General features: G+C 41.4%; 1 protein-coding gene across 1 annotated transcript; it reads left to right on the top strand.

Moving 5' to 3' along the window:
* Positions 1-15: 15 nt before the first annotated feature.
* On the top strand, positions 16-13661 carry gpr157 (G protein-coupled receptor 157). The gene is made up of 4 exons (XM_061987859.1): positions 16-392; positions 9504-9717; positions 9792-9986; positions 13273-13661. The coding sequence occupies exons 1-4, from the start codon at positions 16-18 to the stop codon at positions 13480-13482; spliced, it is 996 nt and encodes a 331-aa protein (XP_061843843.1). The 3' UTR covers positions 13483-13661.
* Positions 13662-20133: the final 6472 nt, after the last annotated feature.

The following is a 20133-nucleotide window of genomic DNA, read 5'->3' on the forward strand; positions in this document are numbered from 1 at the left end:
GCGGGGGAAAAAGAGATGGCAGAACACAACGAGACAGTGGTGTACTTATCCGAGCAGGTGGTGGTGTTGTCGTCGTGCGCGCTGTCCTTTCTGGGCTCGTCGCTCATCATCTTCACTTATATTAGTTTGCCAGATTTAAGGAGCACTCCGAGAAAACTGCTGCTTTTCCTCTCAGTGGCCGACTGGCTCTCTGCGGTCTCGTACGCCTACGGAGTGTGGAGAGTGTTCGGCTCCGACTCGCCGGACTGTGTTGCCCAAGGAGCGATATCCACCTTCGCCAATACTAGCTCCTTTTTCTGGACAGTGGCCATTGCTGTTTACTTGTACGTGTTCATCGTAAAGTCCAACCAAAGGGCTGCTGACAACATGGTACTGCTCTTCCACCTGATCAGGTAAGTGAAAATAGTGCTACTGTCTCTTTAAAAAAAATCGTGTTGCCAGATAGGAAATGACATATTATCGGACCAGGCAGCACGGTGGTAAAGGGTTAGTGCAGGGGTCACCAACGCGGTGCCCGCGGGCACCAGGTAGCCCGTAAGGACCAGATGAGTAGCCCGCTGGCCTGTTCTAAAAATAGCTCAAATAGCACCACTTGCCAGTGAGCTGCCTCTATTTTTTTTTAATAATAATAAATGATAAATGGGTTGTACTTGTATAGCGCTTTTCTACCTTCAAGGTACTCAAAGCGCTTTGACACTACTTCCACATTTACCCATTCACACACACATTCACACACTGATGGAGGGAGCTGCCATGCAAGGCGCTAACCAGCACCCATCAGGAGCAAGGGTGAAGTGTCTTGCTCAGGACACAACGGACATGACGAGGTTGGTACTAGGTGGGGATTAAATGTTATTTATTTACTAGCAAGCTGGTCTCGCTTTGCTCGACATTTTTAATTCTAAGAGAGACAAAACTCAAATAGAATTTAAAAATATTTTAAAGACTTGGTCTTCACTAACTGACAAAGAAACAGATTTGGTGTCCAGTTCAAAGTGTGACATGATTTATTCAAACATTTTGAGAGTTGACTTTTGTATTTTACATGAGATATTATTTGTACAAACATGGTGCAAAGTAATTCATGATTTGTTAAAAAAAAAATGTTAGTGGCTAGCTAGTTAAAATGGGATATTGTGATTTCACAAGACTGTCTTAGAAGTGATCATTTGAAAATGTTCAATTTGAAAAATGTGCACTTAGAGAAAATATAAAAATAAAGTGTTGCATATTGATATTTATCTGTTTCTATATATATTTATTGTGAGGAGTCATTAAGATGATCAGTGTTTCCACAAAGATAAATATCATTAATTATTAATAATAACATAGAGTTAAAGGGAAATGGAGCAAATTGGCTATTTCTGGCAATTTATTTACCCATCACGCAATATCCCTAAAAAAAGCTTCAAAGTGCCTGATTTTAACCATCGTTATATACACCCGTCCATTTTCCTGTGACGTCACACAGTGATGCCGATACAAACAAACATAGCGGATAGAACAGCAAGTTTATAGCGACATTAGCTCGGATTCAGACTCGGATTTCAGCGGCTTAAGCGATTCAACAGATTACGCATGTATTGAAGCGGATGGTTGTAGTGTGGAGGCAGGTAGCGAAAACGAAATTGAAGAAGAAACTGAAGCTATTGAGCCATATCGGTTTGAACCGTATGCAAGCGAAACCGACGAAAACAACACGACAGCCAGCGACACGGGAGAAAGCGAGGACAAATTCGGCGATCGCCTTCTAACCAACGATTGGTAAGTGTTTGTTTGGCATTAAAGGAAACTAACAACTATGAACTAGGTTTACAGCATATGAAATACATTTGGCAACAACATGCACTTTGAGAGTGCACACAGCCCAGTTTTCATCAATTAATATATTCTGTAGACATACCCTCATCCGCTCTCTTTTCCTGGGGGTCTGGCGGCAGATTTCTTTGACTTTATCGTTGGAAATGCATCTGCTTTGAGTGTCGCAGGATATCCACACATTCTTGCCATCTCTGTCGTATCAAACTGGTAGCCCCTGCGATGAGGTGGCGACTTGTCCAGGGTGTAAACCGCCTTCTGCCCGATTGTAGCTGAGATAGGCTCCAGCGACCCCCGCGACCCCAAAGGGAATAAGCGGTAGAAAATGGATGGATGGAAACTGGTAGCCCTTCGCATTAATCAGTACCCAAGAAGTAGCTCTTGGTTTCAAAAAGGTTGGTGACCCCTGGGTTAGTGCGTGTGCCTCACAATACGAAGGTCCTGGGTTCGATAAATGGTAAATACTTGTATAGCGCTTTTCTACCTTCAAGGTACTCAAAGCGCTTTGACACTATTTACACATTCACCCATTCACACACACATTCACACACTGATGGCAGGAGGTGCCATGCAAGGCCCTAACCACAACCCATCAGGAGCAAGGGTGAAGTGTCTTGCTCAAGGACACAACGGACGTGACAAAGTTCAGTTCAGTTTATTGCGAACATGCATAATACAACATGGTGCATCACACAATTTCAGTTTCATTACAGCATGTCCGAAAAGGAGTAGGAAGAAGCAGAACTTATTTAATCCTACCCCTTTTCATACCATAGCAAGTGTTAGTGTTAGGTTGGTAGAAGGTGCGGATCGAACCAGGAACCCCTCAGGTTGCTGGCACGGCCACTCTCCGAACCGCGCCACGCCGTCCCCAATCCTGGGCTCAGGATCTTTCTGTGTGGATTTTGCACCCACCTGCTCAGTGGCCTTGTGGCTAGAGTGTCCGCCCTGAGATCGGCAGGTTGTGAGTTCAATCCCCGACCGAGTCATACCAAAGACTATAAAAATGAAACCCATTACCTCCCTGCTTGGTACTCAGCATCAAAGGTTGGAATTGATGGTTAAATCACCAAAAATGATTCCCGAGCGTGGCCACCGCTGCTGCTCACTGCTCACCTCTCCTCCCAGGGGGTGAACAAGGGGATGGGTCAAAAGCAGAGGACAAATTTTACCACACCTAGTGTGTGTGTGACAACCATTGGTACTTTAACAAAGACATGCACCTGGGGATAGGTTGATTGGCAACACTAAATTGGCCCTTGTGTGTCAATGTTGTCAGTCTATCTGTGTTGGCCCTGCCATGAGGTGACGACTTGTCCAGGGTGAAACCCCGCCTTCCGCCCGAATGCAGCTGAGATAGGCTCCCGCATCCCCTGCGACCCCGAAAAGGACAAGCGGTAGAAAATGGATGGATGGATGGATGGATGGATATTATCGGACCAGAACAAGCAGTGTCGTTTTTTTTGAGGGCGAAAACTATCATTCATTTGTGCTGGTTTGTGCAGTAAAAGTTATTGATTGTTATGGTTTCATTTTTGAGATATAAAGTTTCAAATTTCCAAAAGTGACGTCAATCGTGAAGCTACCCACCACGCGCCCCCCCACCCTTCCACAGGACAAGCAAAACTTTGTTAAAATGGACTCATTAGTTTGTGCTAGGTTTTTGCCATTGAATTGGTAGTTTGTGCTGTTTTTGTTTTTGAGTTGTTGAAGATTATTTTAAAGGTAATCAAAGTTTAGCCAGCCCCTCCGTTTGTCCAAATTAAATAAACATTTTCGCATTCCTTTGTGCTGTTTTGTTAAAGTTAAAGTCCCAACGATTGTCACACACACACACTGGGTGTGGTGAAATGTGTCCTCTGCATCTGACCCATCCCCATGTTCTCCCCCTGGAAGGTGAGGGGAGCAGTGAGCTGCAGCGTGCGCCGTGCTCAGGAATCATTTGGTGATTTGGTTTGTGCCGTTGAAAAGGTTGTTTTTTTGTTTCTGAGTTATTAAAGATTCTTTAATAGGTAAATCAAAGTTCAGATAGCCTCTGCATTTGTCTAAATTAAAGCAAAATAGTCTCATTCGTTTTGCCATTTAAATGATTGATTCTGCTATGTTCGTTTTTGAGATATTAAATATTAAAGTTTCGGTAAATTATGTCACCAGCGCGTAATTTCAGTGTCTCTGCTTGTGTCTAATGAACACTATTGAACACAACATTTTATAGATGTTGGTGAAGACAAATCCATAACTTAGGGACGGCGTGGCGCAGTGGAAGAATGGCCGTGCGCGACCCGAGGGTCGCTGGTTCAATCCCCACCTAGTACCAACCTCGTCATGTCCGTTGTGTCCTGAGCAAGACACTTCACCCTTGCTCCTGATGGGTTAGCGCCTTGCATGGCAGCTCCCTCCATCAGTGTGTGAATGGGTAAATGTGGAAGTAGTGTCAAAGCGCTTTGAGTACCTTGAAGGTAGAAAAGCGCTATACAAGTACAACCCATTTATCATTTAACTCAGCCGCACCGTTTTTTTAAGCCGCAGGGTTCTGTCAGGCTTGGACGAAGGAAGGGACTCAGATGCAGAGATGTGATTCCAAATAAAGCTTTTATTTTGAAAAACTCTTTAAGCCTCCAGAGCCGAGTAAATTCAAATACTATGAAATTTACAAAAATAGCTATCGACAAAATGTTCCAAAAGGGAAAAACCGAAAATCACTCCAAAAGGAGGAAATACAAAAACAAGGACAATTATAATTAGCACCGTATCTGTTATCAAAAAACTTTAACAAAAAAACGCTCCAACAGGAGGAAGAAAATAAAGACTATAAAACTTACTACTCTAATAAATGTAAACAAAAAATCACTCAAAAACTTTGAGGAAAAATCTTTAGGGAAAAATTATAACTCACCACTGCGGTAGAAAAAGTTTGAATAACAAAAGTCGCTCTGAGGGAGGAGAAAAAGTTAATTCAAAATTACAGCGTGGGATATTCTGGAAGCAAGGACGTAGAACGTGGGACAAGGCAAGGCATGGACATGGAACGCAAGACAGGCACGAAAGCTCGAGACAATCTGGCACAGAACAAGGGGAGGCATGGGCTTATAAAGAACATGAGGGTAATGGGAAACAGGTGGAAACAATCAAGGGTCAGGAATGACGTCAGACTGGTGACACAAGAGGAAGGACCCGTGATCTGAAACAAGAGGAGTTGCTTTTCAAAATAAAACATGTAAATCACAAGACAGAAAAAACCAAGACAAGACTTCCCTCACCGCGGTGCGACAGGTTCAAAGCGTAGAAAAAAGTAGCGGCTTATCGGCCGAAATTTACGGTAATTTGTGTTCCAAACAATAACATGATAATCTCATTTGTTTGTTCTAAAACGAATACCTGCTAAAAAAACAAAACTTCAGATGATGTAATGGTTTAAAATGCAGTTTCAGGTTTAATAGAAACAAATGGCTGTTGGGAAACAAGCTACCACCTGCAATGTACAGCATCATCTTAGGGAAGCTTACAGGTAATATACATACATTACAGCAGGGGTGTCCAAAGTGGGGTCTGAGGGGCCATTTTCGGCTCGCAGCTATTTTTTTATTGGCCCTTGACATGTTCTGAAAATGTAATGAATGCATTATTAATTAGCTATATCACATGCAGGGATGTCACAATAAACAGTATTAAAGATAAAGCATCGTAAACTCCTACAACCAACAACATTTGCAAATAGGTGTCAGCGCCCCAAAATATGCAATCCATCAATATTGTGGGATAGGAGGGGCTGTCCAAAACATTTGCATGCCCCGACTGTCATGAAAATGCAGGAGGCACCATGCTGACAGGCACAGCCAGGCAATTTTTTTAATTGACATTTGTAGTAAGTTTGTTTTCAAAGTGAGCCTGTGTCAGAAATGGTAATGAAAGAGTATTTGTGTCTGTAAAAGAGGGTTTGTGTCCATTGTGTTGAGCTGTTTAAAAAAGCAGTTAGTATTAAACACCGTCAAGAAAAAGAAATCTATATTTACCTGTATCTGAGTAGAATGGAGATTAATTATGAGTTAATTATAGACAAAATAGTTCATCTTTTGACAACCCTAATTAGTATCATTATTATGATTGTACTTTTTATTCATGTGAAGTTACATATTATTATTTATTTACGTATGTGATATATTATGTATATATTTATCTGGGAAGTGAACGAAAGTATTAGTAATAGCTGTGAAGTGGAGAAGGTGTAGGATTAAAAAAGATCAGCCTCCCCCTTCTCCTTTTTCGACATGCTGAAATGTGAAACTGAACATGTGATGTATTCTTGTGTGATTCTGTTCCCATGTTCAAGCTAAACAAAAAAAAGAAGAACAAAGCTCAAAATAGTATTATATTCTGATGTTCATTGCATTGGTTTTAGCATCTTAAATGTACAAAATGTATCAAAGTGGCCCTTGCGTTTTCCTTGATTTCCCAGCTTGCGGCCTTTGATGGAAAAAGTTTGGACGCCCTGCATTACAGTACAGTATTACCTATATTGTGCATTAAGTAATTATGTTGGGTGAAAATAATATGCACCGAGTTACAAAATGAGAAAAACGAGTGAGAAAAATACCCATGTTAGGCTGCACACCTGTTCATGAAATTTGCAAACTGAAATGTGCATACCAGTCCAGTAGTTGGCAATGTCCAAATGCGTGTAAACAACTAACAAGAGTAGAACGACATCACAAATGTAAACAATAATAACAATATAATACAAATATTCAATATTACATAGTATTTAGTTGGCACCTCTATTGTACTTTATTGAAATAACCACAACAGCTTTATTGAGCAAAGACACACAGTGATACCTCAACTTACAGTAAGAGTGTTTTGAGATAAGAGTTGTTTCTCGGCTAATTGTTATGCTTTGAGTTGCAAGCAAAAATTTGAGTTACAAGCATCCCCGCCATTAGTTGGCGTAGAAAATGTGACAGTGAACCCTGTAACATTCGCCCAAAACATCTGGTCTTTGCTAAAGATTGACATAACTTAGTTTTTTCATCCATGGGAAGGAAGAAATTGAGTGTGAAGGACAGTACTGCAAAGAAGAAGCGGATGATGTTTATTAAATTAATGAAGTAAATTATCAAAAACATGATTGAGCGTGTCGCCAACTTGGTGAAGCAATTCAAGCCTATCGCTGCGAGCTTGCACCATACTAAAGCAAGCCAAGAATGTTGAAATAATATCTAAAGGGTGGACATTTATCCAAGAAAATATGAAAAAGCTGCTGATGGTGTATTTGATGGAAAAGAAGCTGGAAGGAGATACTATAGAAGTCCATTTTCCATGGTAAATGCTGTACATTATTTTATTATAGTACTTCATAAAACTACTGTAGTTGTTCGTAGTACATTCTATTGTATTGTTTTCATACAATATTAATTAAATGTTTGTTTTTCTTTTTAAAGAGCATGTTGCATTTTAAAAATGTAACTGTTGGGTCAGGGGAAGCACCAGTTGATCTCAATTAAGTGTTATGAGTCAAGAGTTCCATCACAAAACCATTTAAGATCATACATTGAGGTACTGCTGTGTTAGAAAAATCTTGCGCCACCAAATTTTACTTGCATAGATGGATGAACAAAGATACATTATTTTTCTGAAATAAATAATATTTTTTCAGAGATAATTTCATGGCACACTAATGTCCACGGCACTGTGGCTGGGAATCATTGCTCTATTGATATATGCTATTCACAAAGCGTACTTCATGTCATGTGTTCATTGCACTTTGCACATTGATGATATACTTATAAACAGGAAGGATCTTCATGTTGTTGTTGAGACGAACAATGAATCTACTATGTTTACGATGTGTTCGGCCCCGCGTGCTCTTCACCACAGCATCTGCAGTATAAGTTTGGCTTTTGTGAATACTGAGACGTTGTATTTGGGGTGTTACAACACAGCTATTGAGCCGCTTGTACACGAAGCACAGACAGGCTGGCTCGCCGGCAAGATGCTATTGGAAACAATTTGTCATTCTGACATGAAAATACATATTTTTAGCTCTTGCAGCTTGAAACCTTTTATATGAAGTTTGGCGACAACAACGGAGCCTCGGTCTGTCACAAGGCGTCACATGTGGACGGGTATTGAAGCCACTCGGCATTTAAAAGTGGAACAAGATATTAGAAAAAGTGATGATGTCATAGTCTAAAACAGGTGTGTCTAAACTTTTTTCACTGAAAAATGAAGGCAACTTCCTTCTTTTCCCCCTCCTGCTCTGGCCCGGCTGCACCAAATGATAAATACATTTAATAAAGTCCAATACAAATAAGGCAACAAGAGAAGTATTCTATACACTTCTCTTTTGTAAAGTAAATCTGAACAGCCGATATGGGCATCAACTATATGATTTGCCTGAGAAGCTGGACAGGACAAAAAATTAAAAAATAAATAAAAATGAAGGCATGTGGGGGCCATTTTGATATTTGTAATTTTTAAAACCATTAGGGCTCCCTTCAATTTTGGTGATCGTTAAAGGTCCCGGGACCAAAAAGGGTCTCAGTTATTAAAGTGTTAAAAATAAGTTGTATATTAATCCATCCATCCATCCATTTTCTACCGCTTATTCCCTTCGGGGTCGCGGGGGGCGCTGGAGCCTATCTCAGCTACAATCGGGCGGAAGGCGGGGTACACCCTGGACAAGTCGCCACCTCATCACAGGGCCAACACAGATAGACAGACAACATTCACACACTAGGGCCAATTTAGTGTTGCCAATCAACCTATCCCCAGGTGCATGTCTTTGGAGGTGGGAGGAAGCCGGAGTACCCGGAGGGAACCCACGCAGTCATGGGGAGAACATGCAAACTCCACACAGAAAGATCCAGAGCCTGGGATTGAACCCCAGACTACTCAGCACCTTCATATTGTGAGGCAGACGCACTAACCTCTCTTCCACCGTGCTGCCTTGTATATTAATATTTATTATAATTTTCAACACTGCAGCTGAGATAGGCTCCAGCACCCCCCGCGACCCCAAAAAAAGGGACAAGCGGTAGAAAATGGATGGGGATGGATCATTTTCAACACTTAAATATCTATTGATCAACTCCAGATACATCCCTTACCATAAAGTTGGTTTTTTGCCCTTTTTTTCCCCCCAAGTAAATTGTTTTTTTTATTGCAAAAACACAAAATATGCAGTATTTCACCCAAAACATTTTTCAAAATGCAAAATATGATGTGAAGTATTTGGAGCCTTAAATAGGTAAACAATTCATAACAACATTGCTTTTGATTCATATAATTTTTTGAACACTGACATTTAAAAAAAAAAAATCAGACTGAAGTTCTCAAAAGGCCCCACAACTCATAAAAGTGTTCAAAATACGCTATCTATCAATATTTTTTTTCTTTTACTTTAAATCTAATTTCATTTCTATTTGTCGATCGTACGTTTTTATTTTTTTAACAATGACGGTTTTAATGTAAAAAAAAAAATAAAAAATGCTGACATGGCAGATTTGTGTTATTAGTGTCAATACTGCAACATTTTCTTATTCTATTATGTTTGCTGTTTTTTCTTCACATTTAAATTTTTTTTTTTTTTGGTAATATTGTTTTTAAAATGGGCCGCGGGATGTTGGAAATGATCTGCGGGCCCCACTTTGTACACCCCCTGTCTAAATCAACCCTGTATTGTTTAGCTGGGGGGTTCCCCTGGCCATCACTGTTGCAGCCGTGTGCCTCAACAAGATTGGCTACAATGCTTCGGAGGTGTCCGTGGGCTGGTGCTGGATCAGGATCCACAGTCCCGACCGAGTCCTGTGGATGCTCCTGACTGGGAAGATCTGGGAATTCCTGGCTTACCTCACCCTCCCGGTCCTCTACATCCTCATCAAGAGGCACATCCACACAGCGGTGAGGACAAAAGCGGAAACCCCAGGGTAAAAGTCCTTCATTTATTTATTGTATATTGTGCTCTCTTTTCTCAGCATGCTGCCCTTTCAGAGTACCGTCCACTCTTGGCCAACAGGACGCCATCGCACTCCTACTCCTCCATGGCAGACACGAAGCTAACACTCATCCCTATTATCTTCATTGTGTTGCGGATTTGGAGCACAATACGCTTCATTCTGCTACTGGTCGGATCGCCGGCCGGACAGAACCCTGTGCTGGTGACTCTACATGTGAGTGAAATTCTGTCACTAATTCTACAAAAACACATTGAAAATGATAAGTGGGTCCTCTCCTAACCACAGTTTACCACTCCTAATCCGAGTTGGCTATTTTGTGTGTTTACGACAGACTCGTTTACAAAAATGACAAAGCGTCTTCTTGGATTCTAATCCACATCACTATGACCAAGTTTCTTCCACGTAACATTATCACTGGTGGACTAGAGCAGTGTTTTTCAACCTTTTTTGAGCCAAGGCGCATTTTTTTCATTGAAAAAATGCGGAGGCACACCACCAGCAGAAATCATTAAAAAACGAAACTAAGTTGGCAGTAAAAAATCGTTGTCGCAATTGTTGGATATGACTTTAAACAATTACCAACCATCCATCCATCCATGTAGCTCTTGTCTCAAACTAGGTGTACTGTCACCACCTATCACATCACGCCCTGACTTATTTGGAGTTTTTTGGTGTTTTCCCATGTGTCGTGTCTTGCGCTCCTATTTTGGTGGCTTTTCATGTTGCAGTTTCATGTCTTCCTTTGAGCGCTATTCCCCGCACCTGCTTTGTTTTAGCAATCAAGAATATTTAAGTTGTTGCTATCTTTTTTTGCACGGATGTACTTTGTGGACGCCGTCTCTGCTCCACACGCTGTAAGTTTTTGCTGTCGTCCAGCATTCTGTTTTTGCTTACTTTGTAGCCAGTTCAGTTTTAGTTTTGTTCTGCATAGCCTTCCCTTAGCTTTAATGCCTTCTCTTAGGGGCACTCACCTTGTGTTTATTTTTGGTTTAAGCATTAGATACCTTTTTACCTGCACACTGCCTCCCGCTGTCGCCTGCATATTGTGATCACGACAAACCATTGTCGTTTCACACGACGTGTTCCCGACATCTACAAAGCAATTAGCTGCCGGCTTCCACCTACTGATATGGTATGGTATAACATGGTTACTCTGCCAAGCTCTAAACAGCACCGACACTCAACAACGGCACATTATTTGCAGATTATAATTACTGGTTTGCAAAAATATTTTTAACCCAAATAGGTGAAACTGCATAATCTCCCACGGCACACTAGGCTGTATCTCACAGCACACTGGTGTGCCGCGGCACAGTGGTTGAAAAACACTGGACTAGAGGAAAAGGAATGGCTAAGCATGCTGCACACACACACACCGAGCTGGACGACACAAGAAGCTAACCGCTAAAGCTTCAATGTAAAGTAAGGGTGATCGATCCAGATGTCGATTCCATTAATACCTAGTATATGATCAGCATATAAATTGTTCTTGCTCTCATTTTTACATCTTTTTTTTTGTTGGTTTTGTTATTGTTTACAAACTTAGGCAGTTAGTCTCCGGATACAGGAAAACTCTAAATGTAAATCGAAGCCAATAGTAGTTTTTGTTTAAAAAAAAAATTGTATGAAACGTCAACACCACAGCCTTCCCGGTAAGGTTTATTCAGGTGTACTGGAGAAGAGGCTACGCCGGATAGTCGAACCTCGGATTCAGGAGGAACAGTGTGGTTTTCGTCCTGGTCGTGGAACTGTGGACCAGCTCTATATTCTTGGCAGGGTCCTTGAGGGTGCATGGGAGTTTGCCCAACCAGTCTACATGTGCTTTGTGGACTTTGAGAAGGCATTCAATCGTGTCCCTCGGGAAGTCCTGTGGAGAGTGCTCAGAGAGTATGGGGTATCGGACTGTCTGATTGTGGCGGTCCGCTCCCTGTATAATCAGTGTCAGAGCTTGGTCCGCATTGCCGGTAGTAAGTTGGACACGTTTCCAGTGAGGGTTGGACTCCGCCAAGGCTGCCCTTTGTCACCGATTCTGTTCATAACTTTTATGGACAGAATTTCTAGGCGCAGTCAGGGCATTGAGGGGATCCAGTTTGGTGGCTACAGGATTAGGTCTCTGCTTTTTGCAGATGATTTGGTCCTGATGGCTTCATCTGGCCAGGATCTTCAGCTCTCACTGGATCGGTTCGCAGCTGAGTGTGAAGCGACTGGGATGAGAATCAGCACCTCCAAGTCCGAGTCCATGGTTCTCGCCCGGAAAAGGGTGGAATGCCATGTCCAGGTTGGGAGGAGACCCTGCCCCAAGTGGAGGAGTTCAAGTACCTAGGAGTCTTGTTCACGAGTGAGGGAAGAGTGGATCGTGAGATCGACAGGCGGATCGGTGCGGCGTCTTCAGTAATGCGGACGTTGTATCGATCCGTTGTGGTGAAGAAGGAGCTGAGCCGGAAGGCAAAGCTCTCAATTTACCGGTCGATCTACGTTCCCATCCTCACCTATGGTCATGAGCTTTGGGTTATGACCGAAAGGACAAGATCACGGGTACAAGCGGCCGAAATGAGTTTCCTCCGCCGGGTGGCGGGGCTCTCCCTTAGAGATAGGGTGAGAAGCTCTGCCATCCGTGGGGAACTCAAAGTAAAGCCACTGCTCCTCCACATCGAGAGGAGCCAGATGAGGTGGTTCGGGCATCTGGTCAGGATGCCACCCGAACGCCTCCCTAGGGAGGTGTTTAGGGCACGTCCAACCGGTAGGAGGCCACAGAGAAGACCCAGGACACGTTGGGAAGACTATGTCTCCCGACTGGCCTGGGAATGCCTCGGGATCCCCCGGGAAGAGCTGGACGAAGTGGCTGGGGAGAGGAAAGTCTGGGCTTTCCTGCTTAGGCTGCTGCCCCCGCGACCCGACCTCGGATAAGCGGAAGAAGATGGATGGATGGATGGATGGACGTCAACACCACACATGTAATACATTATCTGATTTTCAACAATACTAGCAAATTCCAAGAACATTAGCATAAGATTTTTTTAAATGTGTTATTGTGTTTACTTTAGTACTTGATGAAAAAGCATTTTCAGTTGTATAATATATTGTCAAAGTATCGGATCGGGTCTCAAAATCGGATCGGACCTGAGGCCTAAAAATCGTATTGGGACCAGACATCAGGATGTCCCTAATTATCACTGCTCAAATAAATGAGCCTCAGCTATCTCATTTTTTACCATTAATGCTGTGTCTTGAATCAAATACTTCCGTCAGTACATTTTAATACGTATATTATTTAGACCATCCATCCATTTTCTAGCGCTTGTCTTTTTCAGGGTTGTAGGGGTGCTAGACCAGTAATTCTCAAACTGCGTCACTGTCGGCTTAGCCGGTAGAGCAGAAAAATGAATAAAAATAATAACAAAAATAGCACTCAAAAAGGAATGAGGACAAAAATAACTAAGGATGCACACTCAAGCTAGGATGTTTTGATTGCAAATGAAGTTACGTTGTTTGTCGGCAGGGTATTGGCAACACATCACAGGGAGCAGCCAACTGCATCATGTTTGTGTTGTTCACCGCTCCAGTCCGTACGCGCCTCCTCGCCACACTCTGCTGCGGCTGCTGTCAGGGCAAAGCAGAGAGCCAGCAGGCACTGGATGCCTCTCACAGGCTGTTGCCGGGACGACACAGCTCAGGTCAGAAAGAGGACGCCACAACCACTGACAGGTGACGCTCGATTGTGCTGACGAGGACAGAAAGTGGACATTAAGATGGACTTGTGAAAATGATGGAAATACCATATGCACTGCACACCACAGTAACCTTTTAAAGAATGCGGTGGCATTTGTAAAATAATGAAAACACTCCATGTCATATTATTTATGTTTAATAAACTCAAATATTTCAGTATGTGTGGTCATGTTATAGAATTGAATAGCACAGCCATTAGGTGCCTTTACTCTCACTGTTATTGAATGAAGCCACGAGAGCCATACATCATATGATGTTTTGGTCCCAAATGGGATGTGAGGACATTTTCTGACAAGACAAACATTAAATATTGAAAGTCCCACCAGGCCTAAAATACATGCAGTAGGGTCACTGCTTCCTGAAGAAAAATATGGTTTTGCAAAACAGTATACTGTACTTTACGCTTCCTGTCTCATATTGATATGTATAAATACTCGGAAGATGTACATACTGTACATTATGTAATATGGAATTACGTTTATGGAATAATGAAGGAAAATAAAAGAAAGAAGGAACAAAAAGAGAATTTACGAGCTTATTTGGGTCTGTGACTTAGTGCTTAACTCTTAACACATGTATCTCAAATTACTGTCTCTCTTTGAAATCAAATAAATTGAACAGTACAATTTTCACATTAACATTCCTTTTAAAAAGGAAACAACATGTAGGTAATAAATATAAGGGGTGTGGGGAAAAAATCAATTCGAATTCGAATCACGATTCTCACGTTGTGCGATTCAGAATCGATTCTCATTTTTTTTAAATCGATTTTAATTTTTTTTTTTTTTTTTTTTTAATTAATAAATCCAACAAAACAATACACAGCAATACCATAACAGTGCAATCCAATTCCAAAACCAAACCCGACCCAGCAACACTCAGAACTGCAATAAACAGAGCAATTGAGAGGAGACACAAACACGACACAGAACAAACCAAAAGTAGTGGAACAAAAATGAATATTATCAACAACAGTATCAATATTAGTTACAATTTCAACATAGCAGTGATTAAAAATCCCTCATTGACATTATCATTAGACATTTGTAAAAATAAAAATAAATGAACAATAGTGTCACAGTGGCTTACACTTGCATCGCATCTCATAAGCTTGACAACACACTGTGTCCAATATTTTCACAAAGATAAAATAAGTCATATTTTTGGTTCATTTAATAGTTAAAACAAATTTACATTATTGCAATCAGTTGATAAAACATTGTCCTTTACAATTATAAAAGCTTTTTACAAAAATCTACTACTCTGCATGTCAGCAGACTGGGGTAGATCCTGCTGAAATCCTATGTATTGAATGAATAGAGAATCCTTTTGAATCGGGAAAATATCGTTTTTGAATCGAGAATCGCGTTGAATCGAAAAAAAAAAAATCGATTTTGAATCGAATCGTGACCCCAAGAATCGATATTGAATCGAATCGTGGGACACCCAAAGTTTCACAGCCCTAATAAATATTGTATGAAAAAGATGACAAGAAAACAACTACAGTACTTTTATGATGTAATAACATACAACATTTACCTTGGAGAGTAGACTTCTACGGTATCTTCCTCCAGCTGCTTCTCCGTCAAACACACCATCAGCAGCTTTTCCATATTTTAATGGATAAATGTCTGCCGTTTAGATGTTGTTTTAACGTCCGAGTGTGGTGCAGACTAGCAGTGATACGCTCAAATTGTTTTGCCAAGTCAACTACACAATTGGTCATATTTTTGAGGATTTCTTTCTTTAATTCAATGAATATCATCCGCTTGTTCTTCTCAGCCCTGTCCCTCACACTTTGTACCTTCCCATGGTTGGAAAACAAAGCTGTGTCAATCTCTCTCTAGCTATAAGCTAATGTTAGCGAGTAAGATCAGATGATTTGGTCTGATCTTACGAGTTTCACTATGACATTTGCTACACCAACTAATGGCGGGGTTGCTTGTAACTCAAACTTTTGCTTGCAACTTAAAGCATCACAATTAGCCAAGAGACAACTCTTATCTCAAAACACTCTTAAGGTAAAGTACCACTGTAATAATAAGAATAGATAAAAATGTAGAAAATAATTGTCTTTGCAATAAAAAATTATTGATTTTAACAAATAAATAGGTGTACACAAATCAGACATGGCCATTACACGTGCAAAAACAATGTCTAATAACCAAGTATAGCTTGTTCCTTTTCACACTGACACTAACACAAATACATTCCAGCCAGATGATTATTCCCTTGATGTGTTTGATCCTTATTTCGCAATCCCTTTTCTAACGTTGTGTTGCAACGTCATGGTTTTAGACAGGTCATAGTGATGAACATCCTCTGTGGTCATGCTGTTATGATCGATCATCACATGTCATCCTTCCTCCTTGTAGCCACAGTCTGTTTTTGACCATCGTGGGCCTCACTTCTCCTTAGACCCTAGTTAACCTTTGGTCCCGTTAGCCCGATTTAGCTTCAGCCGGAAGGCATACCAGCGTGGGCTTTGAGCCCACTGAACCCTGGTGCCCCTTGACCACATGTTCACTTGTTTGTGTTTGCTCAGCTGGTTCTCCATCCATTTCATCTCAAACTATGCTTGAACAGTTGTCACATTGGGGCAGGTTTTATGAAGAATACCCAACAAAGATTTGCGGTAGTACGTCCCCTAAAATGGAGAAGTCATGACAGTTTATGCTGACGTCTCTTTTCTCGTCCTCGGAACATAACCATTGTGTCAACTTCTGAGTTTTGGCTGACATTGAAGCCACTTCAGCGTGCAAAAACATTTCATGAAGGGATTTTGTCAGCTGGCTTGCTGCCCTCTTAATTCATTAAAGCTAAAAGAAGAGTGTGCAAACAGTATGATGTGATCAGTTTGTCATTTAGGCTAATGAAGGACAAGACTCTCATTTTTTCTTTTTTTCTTCACATTTCTCACTAATACTGGTTGCTATTACGTCACATATAAACAAACATTTAGACACACATTAGGACTTAAAGGCCTACTGAAACCCACTACTACCGACCACGCAGTCTGATAGTTTATATATCAATGATGAAATCTTAACATTGCAACACATGCCAATACGGCCGGGTTAGTTTACTAAAGTGCAATTTTAAATTTCGCGAGACATATCCTGCTGAAAACGTCTCGGTATGATAACGTCAGTGCGTGACGTCGCGGATTGTGGAGGACATTTTGGGACAGCATGGTGGCCAACTATTAAGTCGTCTGTTTCATCGCAAAATTCCACAGTATTCTGGACATCTGTGTTGGTGAATCTTTTGCAATTTGTTCAATGAACAATGGAGACAGCAAAGAAGAAAGCTGTAGGTGGGAAGCGGTGTATTGCGGCCGACTTTAGCAACACAAACACGGCCGGTGTTTCATTGTTTACATTCCCGAAAGATGACAGTCAATCTTTACCATTATCCTATGGAGAACTGGGACAACAGAGATTCTTACCAGGAGGACTTTGAGTTGGATACGCAGACACGGTACCGTGAGTACGCTTCCAAACATTTGATCGCTTGCCCGTACGTGCGTGCCGCTATGTGCATGTCACGTAAATAATTCAATGTATACACCCTGATGATTATCTTGTGTGATGACTGTATTATGATGATAGTATATATTATAGTATATATCTGTGTCATGAATCAATTTAAGTGGAAAACTTATTCGGGTGTTACCATTTAGTGGTCAATTGTACGGAATATGTACGTCACTGTGCAACCTACTAATAAAAGTCTCAAAAAGTCTCACGTACGTAACTTTGGGGACTTTGGGGAAATATATGTGCTGTATGAACTTTGGGGAGGTGAACGGTACTTTGGGCTGTGGGATTGAGTGTGTTGTGCAGGTGTTTGAGTTGTATTGGCGGGTTATATGGACGGGAGGGGAGAGGTGTTTGTTATGGGGGATTAATTTGTGGCATATTAAATATAAGCCTGGTTGTGTTGTGGCTAATAGAGTATATATATGTCTTGTGTTTATTTACTGTTTTAGTCATTCCCAGCTGAATATCAGGTCCCACCCGCCTCTCACAGCATCTTCCCTATCTGAATCGCTCCCACTGCCCTCTAGTCCTTCACTCTCACTTTCCTCATCCACGAATCTTTCATCCTCGCTCAAATTAATGGGGAAATCGTTGCTTTCTCGGTCCGAATCGCTCTCGCTGCTGGTGGCCATGATTGTAAACAATGTGCAGATGTGAGGAGCTCCACAACCTGTGACGTCACGCTACTCGTCTGCTACTTCCGGTACAGGCAAGGCTTTTTTATCAGCGACCAAAAGTTGCGAACTTTATCGTCGATATTCTCTACTAAATCCTTTCAGCAAAAATATGGCAATATCGCGAAATGATCAAGTATGACACATAGAATGGACCTGCTATCCCCGTTTAAATAAGAAAATCGCATTTCAGTAGGCCTTTAAGGACAATTTAGAGCATTGGTTTTTAACCTGGGTTCGATCGAACCCTAGGGGTTCGGTGAGTCGGGCTCAGGGGTTCGGCGGAGGTCAAGACACACCCGACTCATCGTGTAAATACAAACTTCTCCCTATCGGCGTATTACGGATACGGCAACAGCAGAAGTCAGACTGATTTGCAGGTGTGTAATTTGTTGTGAGTTTATGCACTGTGTTGGTTTTGTTCATTGAACAAGGTGATGTTCATGCACGGTTCATTTTGTGCACCAGTAAAAAAACATGGTAACACTTTAGTATGGGGAACATATTCACCATTAATTAGTTGCTTATTAACATGCAGATTAGTAACATATTGGCTCTTAACTAGTCATTATTAAGTACTTATTAATGCCTTATTTGGCATGACCTTAATATAACCCTAACCCTCTAACCCTGGCCCTAACCCTCTAACCCAGTGGTTCTTAACCTTGTTGGAGGTACCGAACCCCACCAGTTTCATATGCGCATTCACCGAACCCTTCTTTAGTGAAAAATAAACATTTTTTTTTTCTCAAATTCAAGAAAAAGTTATGTTTATTTACTGGTGCACAAAATGTACCGTGCATGAACATCACCTTGTTCAAAGAACAAAACCAACACAGTGCATGAACTCACAACAAGTTACACACCTTACACACATTACCATGAATTGATTAACGTGGACCCTGACTTAAACAAGTTGAAAAACTTATTCGGGTGTTACCATTTAGTGGTCAATTGTACGGAATATATACTGTACTGTGTAAACTGTACTGTTTCATATAATGTATTCTCTTCCTTTGCAATCTGCTAGTAAAAGTTTCAATCGATCAATCAAACAACCTGCAAATCAGATGGAAAATTAGAGGGAACATTGTTTGTGGGTATTCATAATACACTGATAGGGAGAAGTTTTTATTTACACGATAAGTCGGATGTGTCTTTACCTCCGTGGCGGAGGCTCCGCCGAACCCCTGAGGCCAACTCCCCGAACCCCTAGGGTTCAATCGAACCCAGGTTAAGAACCACTGCTCTAGCCCTAACCCTAACCAAATAACTCTAAATTAAGTCTTTGTTACTTAGAATATGTTCTCCTAGTGTCCAAAAAACTCTAAATTAAGTCTTTGTTACTTAGAATATGTTCCCCATACTAAAGTGTTACCAAAAACATATAACTTTGTCTTGAATTTGAAAAAATACAACATTTTATTTTTCACTAAAGAAGCGTTCGGTGAACGCATATGGAACTGGTGGGGTTCGGTACCTCCAACAAGGTAAAGAACCACTGATTTAGAGTCTCCAATTAACCCAAGATGCATATGGGGGGAAACTGGAGAAAGTTAAAGTCCCAACGATAGTCACACACACACACACATTATCCACAGCATTTGACCCATCCCCATGTTCACCCCCTGGGAGGTGAGGGGAGCAGTGAGCAGCAGCAGTGGTCATTTTGGTGATTTAAACCCCAATTCCAACCCTTAATGCTGAGTGCCAAGCAGGGAGGTAATGGGTCCCATTTTTATAGTCCTTGGTATGACTCGGCCGGGGTTTGAACTCACGACCTTCCAGTCTCAGGGCGGACACTCTAACCACAAGACCACTGAGTCGGTAACTGAAGTAAGAGCAATACACTAAAATAATATTAACGGAAGTGAGCGATAAATACAGTATTCACAGCGCTTCACTTTTTCGCACATTTTATGTTACAGCCTTATTCCAAATTGGAAGAAATCATTTTTGTCCTCAACATTCTAAACACAATACCTTATGATGACAATGTGAAAGTTGAATTGTTTTTAATTCTGCAAATTGTACTGTATAAAAGTATTCACAGCCTTTGCTCAATTCTCTGTTGATGCCTCAATTACAGCCTCAAGTCATTTTGAATACAATGCCACAAGCTTGGCACACCTATCTTTGAGCAGTTCTGACAATTCTTCTTTGCAGCACCTCTCAAGTTCCATCAGGTTGGATGGGAAGTGTGGATAATTTTTCATCCAGGATGTCTCTGTACATTGCTACATTCGTCTTAGTCTAGTCAGGGAGGTGACCAAGAACCCGATGGTCACTCTGTCAGAGCTCCAGCATTCCTCTGTGGAAAGAGGAGAACCTTCCAGAAGGACAACTATCTCTGCAGCAATCCACCAATCAGGCCTGTATGGTAGAGTGGCCAGACTGAAGCCATTTCTTAGTAAA

Source organism: Nerophis lumbriciformis, linkage group LG01 (genome assembly GCF_033978685.3).
Source record: "Nerophis lumbriciformis linkage group LG01, RoL_Nlum_v2.1, whole genome shotgun sequence".
Lineage (NCBI taxonomy): Eukaryota > Metazoa > Chordata > Actinopteri > Syngnathiformes > Syngnathidae > Nerophis > Nerophis lumbriciformis.

Excerpts from the sequence above, each read along its gene's own strand:
- gpr157 (XM_061987859.1), top strand. The coding sequence starts at position 16 with ATGGCAGAACACAACGAGACAGTGGTGTACTTATCCGAGCAGGTGGTG. Across the intron at positions 393-9,503 it reads CTGCTCTTCCACCTGATCAG|CTGGGGGGTTCCCCTGGCCA; the intron begins GTAAGTGAAAAT and ends TGTATTGTTTAG. Across the intron at positions 9,987-13,272 it reads CTGTGCTGGTGACTCTACAT|GGTATTGGCAACACATCACA; the intron begins GTGAGTGAAATT and ends GTTTGTCGGCAG.